Source organism: Zonotrichia leucophrys, chromosome 3, assembly GCF_028769735.1.
Source record: "Zonotrichia leucophrys gambelii isolate GWCS_2022_RI chromosome 3, RI_Zleu_2.0, whole genome shotgun sequence".
In the NCBI taxonomy this organism is placed as follows: Eukaryota; Metazoa; Chordata; class Aves; order Passeriformes; family Passerellidae; genus Zonotrichia; species Zonotrichia leucophrys.
This window is the reverse complement of record NC_088172.1, coordinates 37,072,570-37,091,487: the sequence shown is the minus strand read 5'-3', so window position 1 is coordinate 37,091,487 and position 18,918 is coordinate 37,072,570. Positions and strand designations below refer to the sequence as shown.

Sequence of the window (18,918 nt, the reverse complement as noted above, 5' to 3'; positions counted from 1 at the left end):
AGACCCCTGAAATAATCAAGTCCAATCAATAACTGGTCAGTGGAGTAGCTGGAAGTGTTTGGTTTTTCATGGGAAGTACTGGATGCATGGTCCTCTCATGAGGGTCCTAAGCTTTGGTGACACAAGATAAAATGAAACAGCTAAGAAATAAATGTTTCTTGAAAGTCCAGTACCAAATCATCAACAGTATAGGGCAGCTACATGATTCAGGCTAAAATACTAAAGTAAAGGTTGAAGGAAAGTACTGAGAGCTTTAAACTTACTAGTGATTACTCTTGTGAAGGTGAATGGGTTCAGCTGGTACGATGAATCCAGAAACTGCGGTACAGCTCTGTTGGAATGTCCAACCTGAGTGAAGCTTGCTGCTCCTGTTCTTACTTCAAAGTTCACAAAAACACTTCCAGGGCTAAACAGATACAAGAATGACATGAGCACCAGAATTAAATATTCTTGTATATTAGTGCTTTTCTGTGTTGTGGTGACCCATCTTGCATGGATGGGAAGACCTCACAGGACTCCCCTGTGGAGACTCCTCTTGGGACTCAAAACTTGCTCCGTTATACTAGGAAGTTGTGCTACAGCTCTTCCCGGCAAAACAACACCTTTATGTGACACCTTCCTTGTCTGATGTTTATTTCTAGTAAACTTTCCTTAGAAACCTAAAATGCAGCTGCATTTAAATATGTGTGGACAGCAGCAATGTCTCCTTTATCCAAGGCTGTATCCAGAGTCAATGTACTATTCACCTTCCTCAGGGCCTAGAAAGTGATGTTAAGTTTATTTGCATTCTTTTCCCCTTTGGGTGGAGCTCAGTCTTTTCCATAAAAGGCTTTGCTCCAGATGGGGAATGATTGCCTTTCTTGGACTTTTGCACAGGGATGAATTCTACCCATAATCCCATTTCCATGTTCATACTTGGGCTTTGCTTTGCAGTTATTATTCTCTTATTCAGTGTGTGCATGCTGGGAGTGGGTTCTAGGCAGAGTGAATGTAACCTTTGCTGACTTGTGTCGCCTTGAGACTGGACAGGGAGATTTGTGTCTCCCAGGAAAAAATGAAATTATTTACTTACCTAAAACCTGTTACTGTTGCTGATACAAAGCCTGGTAGACATCTGTAGCTGGCATTAAACTGTAAACAAAGACAGGTGAGATGGTGTAAGTCCTCTGTGTATTACTGAAGTGTGCTTAAAATAGGAAACTCTCAATTCCTGATGTGAGTAAGGACATGTAACATATCTGATACAACAGGCCTGGTGTTCTCCTGCTGTCATGGAACACATTTCTGTTCATGGTTTCATTCCATGTGTACCCACATGGATTTAAGATAGGACCAATAATAGGAATTTTTTTTTCATGTTTTATATACAAAAGATCCCTAAATACTTCCCTGTGTATTAAAATAAATGGGAATATTTTCATTGCCATCAATGGAGTCAGCTTTGCCCCACTTTTCAGCTCCCATTGCTGCACGCTTCCCAGCTCCCCACAGAGACACTGACCACCCAGGAGCTTAGGGTAAACACCACATTACTTAGGGGGCTCTCAACCTTCAGAGATTAAAAAAAATAAAGTCATTACCGCTTTTTCAAGGTCCATTTTGTATTTTTGGTATAACAGAGAGGAAGAATTCTTGAGATCATCCTGGAAGTTTGAGTCAAGTCTGACTGACATATTCATTAAAATGGGCTCTCCCATACCACAGGACTCTGTAAAGAAAGACAGAAAAGTAAATGCAAAATGATAAAAAACAATGCTTATGAGGTGAAAAGCTGTCTAAAATCTGATGAGATTAAACTTTCTTGGCTCAGCGAAAGCTGAAAGTCCCAAAGAGGCATGGGAGTGATGCTAGGAGTTGGGACTCCAAATGCTCCAAATATCTGCCAGTGTTTGGGTCAAGGTGGGCCCATATCAGAAGGAGAAGAACTTTAGACCATCTCTGCAGACATTCCTCCACATTCACAGGCTGAGTGGTAGCCAGCTCAGTCCTGATGTGCTTTTACATCATACCTTTCATCACTATTCTGACATCTAAGCAGTGTGCAAGTTGCACAACAATGAAGTTCTGCCCTGTGCCTCCTCACCTTCAGTCTGGGGCTCACAGTAGGGTCCATAGAAAGGCATTTTCTGCATGTAGCCACAGGGCAGGGCTGGTTCCAGGCTCAGAGAAGGGCAGGGCATCACATCACTGCACACTGTGCTTGGCCAGGCATATCCATCTTCACAGAAACAGCAGCTGCTATTCTCACCACTGGGCAGGCAGACTGGAGTCAGACAGACAGAAAAATAGCATGAGAATAGTAAATGGGGCATAGCTATTGCAAGATAAATATCTACCTTTCTTTATCTTCATGAGAGGGATCTCAAAATCTTGCCCTTATTGTGAATTCACTTGAATGATGCTAAAATGTTGATCTGACAGCTTTCAAACTTTACTCCACTAATTGTAAATTACCAACAAGAAATGGGAGCCAGACTGGCACAGGGAAAAGTCTGATCAATTGCTTTCAAGTAACTGAATGGAGATGTGAAGTCTGATCCTAAAAGTTTACCTGGCATACTGGCCAGGGTCCCATAATACTTTTCAGACTGAATGTTTTTATGTCACCTGAGCTGAAAGCAAGTGTACAAGCTTTTAGAGATTGTAAGAGCGAGACCATTCAGAGTCCCAGTGGCTAATGAGGTGTTGTGTTGTTCTGGTTGTTCTGTCCCCTCCTATGTGATAGAAGGTAGCATAATCACTAAGTGCTTTAAAGCACTAAAAAAAGAGAAACCAATCAAAAAAACAAAACCAAAACAAAAACCAACCCAAAACCACCAAATGAAAACAAAAAAAAAAAAAAAAACAAACCAAACCAACCAAACAAAACCAACCCCTCCCCCCACAAAAAAAAAAGGCAAAAGAGAGCACATCACTGTAACTTTTTCTACTCTTAATGTGTCATCGGCAAAGTAAGAGATTAACAAATTGATTTTCACACGTTACATGTGAGCCTGAAGGCCTTTATAAGATGCATTTGCATGTTGCTTTGGAAACAGTTGAATACTTCCTTTTGCTGCTTTAGGGCTCAGTGACAAGAAGGTATCAAATCTCCTGCTGTTGTAAATGCTTGGTGTGCTTGTATATGCTCTGCTGTATTACTTGGATGTGATGTTGCACGACCACAACTCGTGCAATAAAACCTGTTTTACCCTGTAGGAATAGGTGAAGTGAGCTCTATCTCATGCAGCCTTTCCCTGTCAGGGTCAGAGTACAGCCTCTTACAGCCATCTACGTTCCAGATACAGGAGGAGGGAAATAAACAGTCTGATAACTGCTGTCACAGCTTCCTGAAACTTGAAAGTAACTCAGACTGCTTGTCAGCCAAGCTGGAGCAAAATCCTTTGGCTCAGGCTTCCTCTGGCTTTGTCCTTTCCTTAGGAAAAGCATTCAGAGCTATTCCTAATGCCAACATTATATAAAAAGGAGTGGTGAGAGACAGATAACAAATATGATGTTGTGTGCTACAGCTTCAGCCTTGCTGGGTCTTTCAGCAGGAGCACAGATGGTTCAGTTTTGCTGATTCTGAAGTATGATGGGTGGTAAAAGTGGGAGACCTCAAATACTGACAAAACCCCCATTATCCAGAATAAACAAATCAATAGCCAACCCACCTGTTGTAATGCTGATGTTTGAAACTGTTGTTTGTACATTTGAAATATTAATTGGAAGATCAATATTTTTAAAATAGGCTTTGATTTCATCCAGATAAGATGAATCCTGCAGGCTTACTTCAATGTCAAAAGTATGCTCCGGAAAGGGAAGGTCAAGAATAAACACTGAAAGAGAAATAGAATGAGACTGCAAAGATGTGTTTGAGGGTAATCACAAATTGATGGCCTCTAGTTTAGCATTTGGGGTCTTTGTTGCTATTTAATGGTTGCTTAGTGTGGCATTCTGCTTAGGAAATCTACTTGCTTCCCACTCAGCAGATATTCTGTTTCTGTTCTATCTGCTCCTTGTCTGACAAAAGCCAGATTTTTCTGGTGTCAGAGCATAGGAAGCTGATACAAATGACATAATATATTCATAGAAGAGCTGTCTCATCCCTTCTCTCCTTAGAATCAGTAAGTTGATGGGTTGCCAACCACAGACTGAGCCATACAAGATTATCTTGTCTTTATCTCATCCTGTGATGAGATAAAGTGAGTTTCTCACTTTATCCTTCTGATTCTGTTCCCCATCGCACTGAGGGAGAGTGAGCGAGGGGCGCTCTGGTGTTTGGCCAGGGTACAACCACTACCACACCTCATCCTTGATGCTTCCAGTTCAGTACAGCAGGAGATGCTGTCCCTGACAGTGATTTCACCCTGGGCCCACTGGAAACCTGCTCTGTTACCAAACATTTGTGTACGTACTGTTTCGCTTCTGCCTTTGCATCTCTGGGAAGAAGGTTTCTTGCCCTAGCGTGCTGTCAATCTGTGGGAAAAAAAAAATAAAATGGTGAAGTTCCATGACAATAACAAAGTGAAACTTCAGCTGCTGTTGTTGGCAAAAGAAATTAGGGAAGAAAATACTGACATAGATAATTTTTTCCCACTAATCTTGGTCTCACATCTCCAACCTCCCACCCCATCTTCCTCTTTAAACAGAAAATTTCTATCATCCAAGCAGGGAAGGGTTAAGCACCAGCTAAGGGATGTACTGAGTTTGCAGATGCCTCTTTTCATATCTCTGCAAGCCAACTGTCCCAGTTCAGGAGGATTTTTGTGTCTGAGCCTCAAGACCTCCACGGGGCTGTCACAGAGCTCTTAGTCCTGGGCCCGCCTTGAGAACTGCTTGGGAAACCTGGCCACTCAGCATTAGAATCCAGAAACTGGACTTTGATCACGTTTTGCTTTCCTCTGAAGCAGCAGAGCCAGCCTGAGCAGGAGAAGAAAGGAGACTGAAAAGCCTTGGCTCCAGCTCAGTTTCCAGGTCAGCTATTTTGGGGCCATCAGTAACACACAGCTGACCATGGCAGGAGTTAGCACCACTTCACTCTGGCTGGGTTTACACAGGCTGCAGCCAAGTCAGATTCAGACCATCTTATCTTTTTTTTAATTGTGCCCTAAAAATACATTGGCACCACTGTTAGCAAGAAAGGCTAAAGAACAAGCAAAGACACAGGCAGGAAATTTGCAGCTTTGCCAGCTTCTTGGTTCCTACTGAAACCTTTATTTACAGAAAGGGTGAATAGCTTGGCAACTCTTGAGTCGTCTCTTTACATAAAGGAACCATCTGGTGTGTGATTAGAGCTGGGTTTTGTATCACAGCTGTGCTGGGGTGAGGATCCCAAGGAATGCTGGCACTTTTTGCACTGCTGGGATACACCTTGGTTGGCTGCAGGAGTTACAGAAAGTGCGCTGTGACCCACGTCCTCCTCCAGGTTTGGACTCAGTGGTTTCCTCTTTCAGTTATTCTCCCAAACAATCAAAGAGTATTGCTAGGTTGCCAAATACTTCACATATTTCACACCATTATGTAATGACTCATCTGCAGGCTGTCCCATGATCAGTGGTGCTAAAAAAAGGTGTTGCTTTTTTTTCATGAAAACTCCTAAGTGCTCAGATGAAGACTCAGCTTGAAAAATCAGAACAAATTAGATAATTGGCCACTGTTAGACATCTGCTGAAGCACAGATGGGGCTGCTGCAACCAGACATATCTTGTTTTGCCAAAGGAGGGGGCAGTGGTAGAAAGAGCTTAAGGAGCTCCCACCTTTCTCTTCACATTTCCTTTCCTTTTTTTTCAACTTTCTCAAAAGAAGGAGGTTCTCCATTTGTTCACAATGGAGAAGATAAAAGAAGTATTGTCTGGTCTAATACTAATTGTGATGACCAAGAATTGGTGGATTTACCAGATTATATTTACTTCCATTTGGTTAGGACCTTGGTTTCTCTGTTCTTCTTTTGACTTTTTTGTTAGGGAAAATTTGTCTTTTTTGTTAGGGAAAAATGTGCAGAAACTGTCTGGTAACAAACACAGGATGAAGCACAAAATGGCTTTCCAGAATTCACACTGTCAGTGAAACAGAAAGGATCTATGAGGATTCTTGAAAAAGTGGGAAACAAAAGTAAAATCTCAGTTCATGGGCAATATCTAAACACAAATCACCCAGGAGTAGATTTTTGGTCATGTGCACTTGTCCTGCTGTTGAGACAGTCCTGTCACCTACCTGCAAACATGTCACTTCTAGAAATATTTGGTTCCTCTCTCTTAGGATGGGTGAATTCCACCCAGGAGCAGTGCCCACATATATGTTATGTACACTTAGCTCCAGGGACAGTAATTGAAACCAAAACCCCTTGCAGACCAACACAGTGAGAAACATGTTGTTTGTTCAGTGCCTTCTGGAGAGACTTTAAACTGGGAAACATGAAGAACCCAGTTTTGGATTTCTCCACCTCTTTTACACACTCCAGGTTCAGATTTCCACCCCCCCCCCGCCCCCCCCCAAATATTATTCTGACTTCTTCCAAGGTTTTGTGGGTGTAAAGGAGAACATCAGGCTGATACAAGCAGAGAGCCAATGAAAACCAGTGGGGATGGGGAAGGATACTCACTACATAGGACAATGGATAGAAGTTTGAGCTCTGTGGTATCTGGCAGCAGGCTGAGGCCAGCAGGAAGAGGCAGTGGAGACCTGTAGTGGTTGGGGATGGCATTTTGCCTGGTGACTTTGCTCTGCAGCCTGAAGTCAGCTGTACCTACTCAAAACAGGAGAAAGAAATTGTTTGAAGAAAGCAGAGTCCTGAGCAGATTCCTATCAAGAAAAAAAGAGGTGCTAAAAATCTGCCTTGAGAAAAGTTGACTTTGGATCTTCAAATATCCCTCCTGGTGGTACTTGGGAAATGCACTGCCAGGAGATGAGGGAGCAATTAGGAATGTTGCTGCAAGTGAGGGCCTGCCCTCTTGCAGCAGGGAGAGCTCTGCTACTGGCTGTATCCCACTGGAGAGGGTTGTAGCATCACCATGGGCTCAGGTACAGATGTCTGTGTGTTTGTTACCCCTTGGCTAGCAATGGACACAATGAAGAATGGCATCTCCTGGAAATAATCTGTGTTATCTTGAGGTTTTAGCAAACTGCTCCATTAATTGCACTTGAGTTAACAAATAAGTAAACTAAAATCTAAGGACCATGTCACACAAGAATATAACGTGGTGCCTGAAATCACACACACACATACCCACACCCCAATAACATTTTCTACCTCATTAATTCCTGAGCTGATTTAGTCACACAGCAGACTGGATGATGAAACATAAAGGGAGAGGTAAAACATTCATGGACCCTTATAAAAAGAGCTGACACATTTATGCAACCAAGGGGAATAGAGAAAGGGAGGTGAAGAATACATAAAAGATAAATATTTTGCTGTGAATATGCACTTTCTGGTTATTCCAAACAAAGCAGCACCTTCTTAGTTCCAGAATTAGCAATTAGTGGAGACCTAAAGAAAAAGAGAAAAAGGCAGAACCCAAGAGGACTGTGAAAATCATTTTAAGCACTGAGGAAAGGCTCTAAGCACAGTACTGGACAGAGCCTGAGTGGACAACATCAGCCTGATAAGAATCATGAATCCCTGTAAAATTACAATGTTTTCACATTGAAAAGGCTGTTCATCCAAACTCAAGTTTTGCAAGGCAGTGAATCACTAGGGGAAAACAGAAAAATCAGCACCTCCTGAGATCAGTGGCTGCCTATTGCAATCATTATTTATCAGAACTGAGGCTCCCAGGCAGGCTGGGGCTTTGCTGGCACTTTCCTGCTCAGATGAGTCCATGACAGAAAACAACAATATGAACATGATCTGTGGTCTCACCTCTTGAATTGTAAGAGGATGGCAAGGAGTTTATAGCCAAGCATGTACTTGATATCACCAAGGTGGGTGCCCAGCAGGGATTTGTGACTTTTCTCACCAACTGTGATTCTTAGAGAGATCCATCTGGAGTGGGACTTCACCTGGATACTGACCTGGTTAAAAGATAAGAGGCAAAAGTAGGGATAAATTATTTTCTTTTCCAATACAGAGATGTTATCACCAGAGCTCTGCAGGAGTGAGGTGTAAGCCTGTACCTTGCTCTCTGTTCTCAAGTGATGTGGAAAAGGCAGTGGTCAGTGATGCAACACCATGGAAAATTTTACTTGGTTGAGACTAGCAAAAGCAAAGTCTGCCTGTGAAGATCTGCATTGGGGTCACAGAAGACTGAGTGACTTGATAATGAAATTCAGAATTCATAAGTGTAAGGTGGAAAGAAATGATCATGGCAGTCTGTATTCTGTGATGGACTCTGAACTGACAATTACTACTCAGAAATGGATTTGAAGGAAATGTCATCTGAATTCTGAGATGCAATTAAAGAAGGAAAATTAATTTTAAGATATTTTACGATATTAATGGAGGGAAAAAACCAAAACCAAAACAAAAAACCCAAACCCTCCAAATAAATATAAACAAAACAAAACCAAAACAAGAGTAAATAAAAACAAAATAAAATAAATAAACAAAGAAAAAACTCCTCTTTTATCTAGACATCTGAGCTAACACAGTATAGCTGCTCTTATACTCCTATACAGGAATAACCAGAAAGGGCATCACAGTGACTCAGAGTATCTTCCTACCCCACTCCAAAATCAACTAAAATAAAAGAGTGTTACAGGCTTTTTTAATCCAATCAATGAATGGCTAACAGAATTGGGGGGAAAATGTGGAGAATTTTTTTCAGTTTCCTGGGCATGTCTGTCACTATATCCAGAATTCTACAAAAGAGACTATTTTGAGACTATTTTCCTATTTTGAAGACATCATCCACTTGTAAAAACCTCAAGACTTCCATGGATCTGGCTGATCTCAAGATCACAATTGATTAAAGTGGATCATGAGGGAAACATTATAAGCTGTGACATAAGTTCCTCATATAGTGACATGACTTAATAATTGAAGCACTAACTAAACAAAGGTCTCTGGTAGCTTTGTATACTCAGCATATTCTCACAACATATGGTAAAAGAACGTAATCTGCACAAAGAGTTTGTTTTACACTGGTAACAGGTTAATGAAACAGATAATAGAAGGGCAAAAGGGTCATTAAACAAAATCTATGATGAGAGTAAACATCATCTGGCAGAGTTTTGCATCTATCTTTTGCCCTGCTCCCCAACTTGCCTTCATATTCAAATGTTGGGGGTCAGCCTCTATTTCCAAACACATCTTCTGTGTGACTTTATGCAGCTGACAGCAAACACCCTGTTAATTGTACGTGTAAGACCCCATATAGAGGACAACTCATGCAAATGAGACCTGAGCTGCTACTCAGGCTTTGGTAGCTATTTAAAGCTCCAAAACATTCCAAGCCAGTATCTAGAAAGCCAGAAAACCAACAAACAAGTTGAAAATGGGGAAAAGTATTAAATGTTCTTCTCAAGCAATGTGGCTGTTCCCTTTGTTTATTTATTTCTCAGTGAATAACACATTGGTGTAAAACTTTTAGTGAGCAAATTCTCAAGTATCTGTCTGCCTTCAGTGGGCAAAGCACATGTGCAGACATATTCCTCATTTCTCATACAAATTGTCTCTGGGGAACAAAAAGTATCTTCAATTGAAAAGGACCCAGAGAGCTAAAGAAGTCCAGATTTGCCACGAAATGCTCATTCTCCACAGCACTCAGGCTGGAAAATATTGTTTAAAGTTAATACTAAAATGCAGAGGATTCCTAGAGGTAAATAGCAAGGTCTCATTTTAACCCAGGACATAAGGGAGATACATGACCTTCTTATTAATTTTTCTCTAAACTTCTCTTTTTCATGAATGCTGTAAAATAATTACACCTTCTCTTGCAAATCCACCCAGCACAATAGTCACCATCACACATTTTAGAAAATAAAGACAACACCCAGAGATTTAGTAAGATTTACCTTCTCAGGTGGTTCAAAGAGAAGATCTTCTGATTAGATTAATCTTAAACATCATCTGCTTTCTACCATAGCTCAGTCTGCTCTCTCAAAGGGATATTAAACCACAGGAACTTTTATAATTAGTTGAACAAGTTATTGCGGCCCAGAAAAGAAGTTGCCTCTGGAGCCTGCACTCAAATTTCAAATGTGAGACTGAGCAGATATGCCACTGCAGAAAACCCACAAGGCATTTAAGAGGAGATATTTCCTGATACCATTCATCAGATTGTACTCATTATTTCCCCCTGCACTGATCTGAATCCCTCAGTGTCTTATCTGCAGATTAGTGGACTAACTTGTTCCCCTGCTGTTACTCACCTTCTTTGTTGTAACAAAACAGGGTGTTGAGGACTGAAAGCAGCAAAATCACGTTTTGTAGCTATGGCAAAGTGTCTGTGGGCTATGACTTAAACTATAAAGGAGGAAATCCCTAAAATTTTCCTACCTGAGCTGGCAGCCTGCTTGCTGGGCCTGGAAGGCTCTGTGGAGACGCATTTATGCCCTTGGAGAAGCTGCTCAGAGATGCAGACCTGTGGTTCTGATGGCTATGGGAATTTCCAGAAATCAGGGGAAATTCTGATGTGTTATGTATGTTCCTACACTGAACAATATCTGGAGCCAAGAACACACAAACAGGGGACATCTGTCCAAGTAAGAGTGGAACCCTTGTCCCTACAGTGTTTGATAACAGTTGGTTTATCAATGGAATTTGTTTCCACAGCAGTGAGTGAGGCAGTGACTGACTGAGGTCTGTGGAAATCCCTGGGATTAAGTTCATGTTGTGTTTATTTTTTTAACACTGATAATTCAGGAGTCAGGTCTGTTTCCTTTTCTGCAAACCTGCTAGCCTGCTGTTCCCTGCAAGGTGGTGAGTCAGACCTCAGCTGCTTGCAGCAGTTTTAAGGTGATTAAATTGGTATGACTGATGCCCTGGTTACCCTTACAGCATGTCTTTGTCTTCACTGTTGTGGTGCCATCGCTCTGATTTATTGCCCACTCAAGCTGGTTCAGGAATCTGAAGAAGTAGAAGTCCAAGGCTACATCTACAGCACTTAATGCCACCACCTCTCTCTCTGTAGTTTGGTTTTATTGATGGCCTTGGCCTTCCAGATTCTTACTCAGTTTAACTCCCTGTCCCTGCAGAAAACTAAAGCAGCAATAAGGTGTCCAGCTCACTTTCATCTGACACTGCTCTGTTTAGAGAAGGTCTCAGTTAGTGCCAGAGCCAGAGCAAGAAGAGGAGCACCTAAGTGGCCCCAAGCAGGGAAGGGAGATGGAACAAGGGTTGGCAGACAGGGAAGGAGGGTAAGGACAAGGAGGACCTCTTGCTTTCTGCCCTGGCAAGCCACTCAACACGAGTTCATGCTCTATCCCTAGAGAAAAAGCTGGTCATTTTCTCCCAAAGTTGCTCCCTTGGCTGACTGCTGGTAGGTTTGAATGATCAGCAGTGCCAGTGCAGAGGCTGAGATGAAGAGGCTGAAGAATTGGCTTAGGCTGAGTCACCTGTGCCTGTGGTGGAGTCACACCTTCCACATTGCCAGACCTTGTCTGCAAAACTGGTTTGTGTTAAACCTGCTTTCCCCAAGCTTTTGTGTTTTGGTTTGTTTGGGTTTTTTTTGTGGGTTTTTTTTTTTTGGTTTTTTTTTTTTAAGGAGGTTTTTTTTTTTGTGGTTTCATTTGTGATTTTTTTAAAATTGCTGTTGTTTTTGGTTTTTTCCCAAAAATTTTAAGAAACAGCGTCGTGGGGTGTGAGAATGGGAAAGAATGTCAGCAAGGCTTTCTTAAAAGAGGGTTTCTGCTCAAGGCTTATCATCAAGCTGCAGCCTAAAGGTATGAGAAATCTTGGTTTACTTTGCAGGAGAATGTGAAAATTATACAATGTCAGAGGATTAGGTATGTAATCAACTTGGTATGTGAGCACAGGGGATGTCCTGATCGTCCTGATGTTTTTTCCTGTACTCATTCATCACGTACTGTCATGTCACCAGAAACTGTGAGCTTCCTGGATTCTAAACTCTCAACCCCACAACATTTTTATTTAAACATTTGAGTCTGCAATTAACCTTCACAGGCACAAGAAAGCAAGACGCATGCTAGAGGACGCTTGCTCTGAATCAGAAGTGCTCATCCAAACCAGGCCAGAGCTACAGGGGTCCTGTAATTCACTGGAAATGTGCTGTTGCAAAAGCGTGTGAACACATTTCATCTGTCACGAAAGACAGGCCAGGGTAAGGTTCCCACACAGCTGCACCCTGGGAGATACTGTTCAAAGAGAAAGCAAATGTGGAAACAACTTAGAAATGAAGCTGTTGCAGCTCTCTTGACTCACCCTTCCTCATTCCAGTCATGGACATTCGCACTTCAGTCTCATGTCTAGAAATTAATCTCAGCAATTTTTGCAATCAAACCTCACTGTCAACTGTATCCGAATGCAGAAAAAAGGTGCCAGAACCTCTCAGAAACTGGATGCAACACTGCAGATTCTTACACCACCTCATGTTCTTGAGTCTGAATTTTGTGTGTTCAGACACCCAAAGCTGTGTTTTCAATATGTGAGGAAAGAGTGAATCCCAAGCATATTGGAGATAATAGGTAGTTTATTTTGAGATAACAGTTTTTGGGGTGAATCTGACAATGCCTGGGGCTTCATTTATTATATCTATCTGTTTTAGACAGTTTTGCTCATCTCAGTCTTGCAGAAATTATTCTGGAGTCCTCAGAAGCTGCTATCTAAATTCACTCACTGTAACAATGTTAAAATATCTTCCTTTTTTTTTTTTTTTTTTTTTTTTTTTTTTTAGCAAATATTTTTAATTGGAGACCTGGGAGGTAACAAAAGTGCACTGTGTGATGCTGTTGATGTTTTGGCTGGAGCCCTGTGTCCGGATATTGCTGTATTGGAGAGCATCCAAAGGAGAGCTAGGACAAGAGCATTGTATAACCTCAATGACAAGAGCCATAATCTCGTGAACAGGCTGAAGGTTGTTCAGATTAGATAGGACAAGACTCAGGTATGGACACAATAACAGTTTGTCCCTTGAAAAAGGACTGACATGGATGTTCACAGCGACAGCTGGCTGAAGTCACACAGTCTGAAGCAAAAATAAATATGCTGGTGATTATGGAAAATATGTAATTATAACATTTAGAAGCACAAAATTAGGCTACCAGGGTGGCTGCAAAGTTTCCTTCAGCAGAGATTTTTAAGAACAGGCTATACAATTGCTGACATGGAGGAGAGGCTTTGATTCTGCATCCATGTGGGTTTGTGGCAGTGGGGTGATGGGTAGAAGTTTTGCTGATCTCTTCTCATTACCTGTGCATCTATACACTTCAATTTGTGCAATGAATTAATTCAAAGAGATCCAGAGATGTGCAAGAGCACAGATCTGTGTTCCAAGTGCTGTGCTTGGACTGACCAGGGCAATGATTGTTCCCCTGTGCTTGGCACTGTTGAAACATTAAAAATCTTGTGTTCTGTTTGGGGTCCCTCATGACAGGAAGGCCACTGAGGTGCTGGAGCATGTCCAGAGAAGGACAAGAGAGATGGAGAAGGGTCTGGAGCACGAGTATGGTGAGGAGCAGCTGAGGGAGCTCAGCCTGGAGAAAAGGAGGCTCAGGGGGCACCTTCTCACCCTCTACAACTCCCTGACAAGAAGCTGAAATCTGGTGGAGGTCGGGCTCTGCTCCCAAGTAACACACAACAGGACAAGAGGAAATGGCCTCAAATTCCTCCAGGGGAGGTTTAGATCGGACATTTAGAAAAAGTTTTTCAAGGAAGGGGTGGTCAAGCAGTGGAGCAGGCTGCCCAGGGCAGCATTGGAGTCAGCATCCCTGGACGTATTTAAAAGATGTGCGCATGTGGACTTGACTGGATGGATTAGCAGTGTTGGCTTAATGGTTGGACTCATGACCTTAGAGTTCTTTTCCAATCTGTTATTCTACCTTATCCAGGTTTAGGCATTCCTTTCTTGACCTTTGCAGCACAATATTCTCACAGGTTTAAGCAGAGAGGAGGTAAACTGTACCTACAGCCTTATCAAGGGTTTCCCCAAAACAATATATCCAGAGGAGGGCTATGGTTCACACCTTTTTCTGCATCAGCTCACACCAGCTCACATTTTCCATCCTTGTTTGTGCAGTATTTATCTTTACTTTTGACCTATGATTATGACTTTAGATTCCTCTATTCCTCTGTCAGCCTTCCCGTGAATTGTTGATGACCTTTTTACATAGCCAAATAATCTACATGGAAAATGAAAATAATTTAGACCCAGCTATCTGAGGATCAGGCTCAAATCATACCACGACCATGCAGGACTTCCTGCAAGGAGGGAACAACTCTCTAGGACTCATGTTTGCAGGGCACAGAAGCTGAAATAGCAACCATTTACTGTATGACTGGGAGCACAGAGAACACTGCCCAGCTGAATATCCAAATTATCACATTCTCCGGGCATTTCTAATACTCTTAGACCAGCCAAAAGAAGTTTCTGTGAGCATTTTTAACATATTCTGGACAGTGTTAAAACTGTGAAACTATGAAAACAGCCTTGCAATGTTTTCATAGCCCTTCTGGCACAGTTCACAGCTGGATTTACTGCTTGTCACTGGAGAACAGCAATCTGCCAGATCAGTGAGGGCACTCTTGCATGAATAAGCATCAACTGCCACAGTCACTGGCTGAGCATTACCTCAGGGAAGGGGGAAGGTGAGAAACAGCCTGGCACATTTGGAGAGGCATGAACACTGCCCTGGTTGCTGACCAGTGTACATCTGACCCCTCTGGGAAGATACCACACCAAGGCTGGACCTGTGGCCAGCCTCTCCCATGGGGCTGGGTGACAATACATCCATGCTTAAAGCCACATCACTGTGTTGGGACAGAAAGGGCATCTTTGGCAGGATGGTGATGTCCACAGAATTCTTGGGGATGGTCCTGTGCACAGCCAGGAGCTGGACTCAATGATCCTCGTGGGTCCCTTCCAACTCAGCTTCTACTGTGATTCTGGGATAGTTCATGGCTTCTGTGGCCTTGGCAGTGTAGCATGATACAGACACTTGGGTTCTACCAGAACCAGAAATAACATGCTGTTGGCATTCTGTATAATCCCTTGCAGCAGGGCTGCATCTATAGACATTCTCTCAGACCTGGGGCTCCTTACTTGGGTTCCTTTGCTCAGGTAACCTCTGTTCACTCAGAGGGACCCGGCCTATTCCACCTTATCCTTCTGTCTGATTTACCAACTCTGTCTCTTACAGGCAGACATATTGTAAGCTTTTCTTATCCTGCCCATCATGTCTTTTTTTTAGAATCTCTCTGACAACATTTCTCATTTGATGTTAGATTTAAGAAAAAGAAGATTTCCTGGTTCTGGATTCATCTCAAGCACAATATCTAGCTCCTAAGCTCCCCAGTACAAGAGAGATACACTGAAGTGAGCTCAGCAAAGGGCCATGAAGATGATTAAGAAGTTGGACCATCTGTCATACCAGGAGAGGCTGAGAGAGCTGCTTAGCCTGGAAAAGGAAAGGCACAGGGGAACCTGTCAATGTCTAAAATCACAGGACTAAAGATACACTCACCCTGGAGTGGCTTCTCTGGTAAGGAGTTATAAATGCAGAAGTGGAAACAAGCAGTTCTGTTTTAGAGTTATGTTTCCCCATGCAGCCATCCCACATAAAAGTATTTTTTTCCTGTTGGCTGTAACCTTTCTACATGCTGTGTCTGGGAAAGCTGCCCCTCTTGTACCAAAATGGAGATGAATACACCTTTGGCATCATGAGGAAGAAGAAAACAAATAACCTTGCAGGCACAACATATCTTCAACCAGCAGTTCTTTGTGAGGCAGGTATTAGTCCACAGCCTCAGTTCTTGGCCCTCTCCTGTGGCTGTGAGTCCTGGGTCACTGAGGCCAAGAGCTCCCAATGTGGTCAGGCAGACATATTCTGCTTTAAAGCCTCATTGTAAAAGCCCTCAACTCTGTGCTCTTTACTCCTTTGTCCACACTGAGAGACCATTCTCCCCCCTTTCTAATGGGCTCTGTTAGCTTAATGTCCTGAACACATTTGCCCTTGGTTGGATCCAAGGATTGTCTAGCCCAGTTGGTTCTTATCCAACAAGGATTATAGCAGAGGCCCCTGGGAAGAGTTTTACAAAAATGAAGTAAGTTTGCAGCAGCTCATCTTCAGAATGTTATTTTCACTTCTGGCTATCAGAGCTACAGGGATTTTTGGAGGCAAAGGCAGGTCATTGGTGTTTAACAGTTCTAATGGCCTATTGAAATAAATGAAGTAAATTACAGGAAAATCTATGAGAGTGTGCAGAATACATAATTTGCAGGAGCAAGGAGGTCTGAATTCCTTTGCTTGCTTTGAATCTAACACTCATTAGGGTCAAGTCTGATCCTTAATTGTCTAACTAGATAGCACAAATTTTTCCATGGCTTCTTACCCCATATGTCACTTTTACATTCCCCATCAGCTGTTGAGGATGAAGACTCCTATGCCATTTTAGCACAGCAGTCCTCCTGCCTCTTTGGTACCTGCTCTATATCTTTCCACTTTGGCTGGATTTTTTTTGTGTAACATAGTTAGGCTCAGTTGCCAGAATTTTCCTGTGGCTTGAACAACTCTGCCTCCCTTAGGTATTTTGGATGAGGCCTATGGTGCTGTGAGATCTGTGGAGGGGAAGGATGCCTGGAGAGAGGAACCAGGAGCTGCTACAGGTTAGAAGGTGTGAAGGGGGAGATCTGCTGCTGGCACAGGCACAGTTTGGCACATTTTGGCTCTATGGCTGCCCAGTAGCCTGTAGCAGCTGAACCTTGGTTACCATTTGCAAACAACTATGGAACGTTTTCCCAGTTCATAGAGTCTTGAGCTCTGGGGCTAAAGCCTTGTTTTCAGTGCCTGTCCAGTTTGTTATTCCTCAGCCACAACAGAAGAGCTTTCCTTTCTCTGCATAAAGCATGACCTTTGGGTAGTGCGTAATAGGTTGGATGATCAGACAATGTTTGTTTCAGACAGAAAACACACAATGCCTTTAAGAAACACACACCCAGGCACAACAATATTTCATGGGAGAGTTGGCTGAAAGGGAAAGGGGGGACAAGGGAAGTTGCACTGACCTTAGATAACACATCTGAATGAGAACAAAAATAAAATAAACAGAAATTAATCAAGGACACAAAACTGAACTACTTGGTGATAAGGATTCAAACAGGCAATAAACAAGCTGTGCATGCTTTCTTTGTGATATTTGTGGAGCTGTGTTATTCCAGCTCTGTGCCTAGCATGGTGCAGGGGGCTGAGTTTGATGGGATGCTCAAGGATCTCTCAGACATGAGCAGAGGCTTTGTTTTCTGTGGGAATAGACGGGTAATTCTTATTTTTGTTGGTTTTGTGCAAATAGATGTCATGGCACTCATAAGTAGAGGTATGAATGTCCCCCATGCCACATGGCATGTTAATATGCCAGACTGAAAACAATGATAGATGCAACCAAAGTGAAATGGCATTTAAATCAGCACTTTACTGGAAAAAGAAAGCCCTGCCTAATTCTTGCCTTCTTCCTGGCAGTTCTTTCTCACTTCTGCTTGGGTTTTTCTCTACTCCTGCTAAGTCCTCCTCCATGACCTTCATGTTGGACTTTTGTAGAGAAGGAACAAAGAAAAAAAGAAAAAAAATTCTAGCCAATTAATTCCATGCTCCTATTTCAGCCCTTTGTGGCTGCTGGGTACCACATGTTTGGAAAGACTGTGGAAAAGCACACACCAGTTCATCTCTGATGACTGGGATGGTAGAAGGGATGTACCCACGAACCTTGTCTTCTCCTTGTGCTTTTTGGAGCATCTGCAGTGGGGTGCAGGCCTAATTCACAGTGAGAAGTAACACCACAAGATATTTGAAGCTCAGCACTGTGGGAGTACTGGGGAAGGAGGAACTTGCCACGTACTCCCATATCAATGTAGTGACGAGTGAGGTCTCACAATATCCGTTGCACTGGAATTTCCATGGGCTGCAATGAGTTTTGGATTGGGTCCCTGAGTCAGGCCAGACATGGGTTACTTCTATAGACTAAAGTACTAGAAAGTCTGATGACTGCATGCTTCCTGCTCATTTCATTTTATTAACCTCTTGATTTTTTTTCCTGTTATTACTGCAGCTGGCTGTGTAGGAAGCTCCTGTAAGTTGTGTAGGTGTCAGCCTTTTGGAGTTTGTACAATCGCGCTCTGGACAGAAGGTGTTTCCTGTCTGAGGGCCTGGCTTGTCACACCTAGCAACAAAAAGATGGAAGTACAGAATAGTACCCACCTTTTGCACATAGAATCATATAAATGGAGGGAAATCCCTCAAAGCAGTGAAGGCAGGCCTCTGTTGCCCATATCTCTTAATTGCCTTCTCTTATTATGAAGCCTGAGAGAAAAAAATAATTGTTTCTATTTTGTTTCTCTGATTTAATTTGCAGCCTTACTATTTTTGTACTGATCTGTCTTTCAGAGCACAGGAGAACTCAGAAAGGCAAAAAAGTGCTACTATTTAACTTCTTGGAAGGCTACACCTGTCTATAATATTTTCAAATTTTTCTCAGTCTGAAGATAAGCATGTCTAAAGTCTATTATTCATTAAAGTCTTCGGAACACTATTAAAACAAACAAGTCACATATGTGTTGATGATACTGCGGCTTGATCTCACACCTGATGCCAAGGATAAAGATGCTTCTCTTCAGACTGAGACCAGGGATGATCCAGGCTTGTGAACCCCTGTGGTGCTTGTTGGGTTTACATGGCATACAGCATGGCAAAGACAAGTTAAACCTGATGGCAGGTTTGACCATGAGATACAGCACCAAGGAATGGCATTTCTCCGGCCACAGGGTGCCTTTGGAGAGCCTAAACAAGCACCTGCCATGAGATTTAGGGCCTGAGTAGATGAGCTGCTGA

General features: G+C 42.6%; 1 protein-coding gene across 1 annotated transcript in view; it reads right to left on the bottom strand.

The window, feature by feature from the left end:
• Positions 1-18,918, bottom strand: part of ADGRF5 (adhesion G protein-coupled receptor F5) — a 41,019-nt gene that overhangs the window by 16,535 nt on the left and 5,566 nt on the right. The window contains exons 2-9 of the mRNA XM_064707822.1: positions 7,844-7,995; positions 6,584-6,727; positions 4,398-4,458; positions 3,654-3,818; positions 2,084-2,263; positions 1,581-1,708; positions 1,073-1,131; positions 264-406 (exon numbers count right to left, since the gene is read on the bottom strand). Coding sequence (XP_064563892.1) covers positions 264-406; positions 1,073-1,131; positions 1,581-1,708; positions 2,084-2,263; positions 3,654-3,818; positions 4,398-4,458; positions 6,584-6,685 — 838 coding nt within the window. The 5' untranslated portion in view covers positions 6,686-6,727; positions 7,844-7,995. The remainder of the gene's footprint in view (positions 1-263; positions 407-1,072; positions 1,132-1,580; positions 1,709-2,083; positions 2,264-3,653; positions 3,819-4,397; positions 4,459-6,583; positions 6,728-7,843; positions 7,996-18,918) is intronic.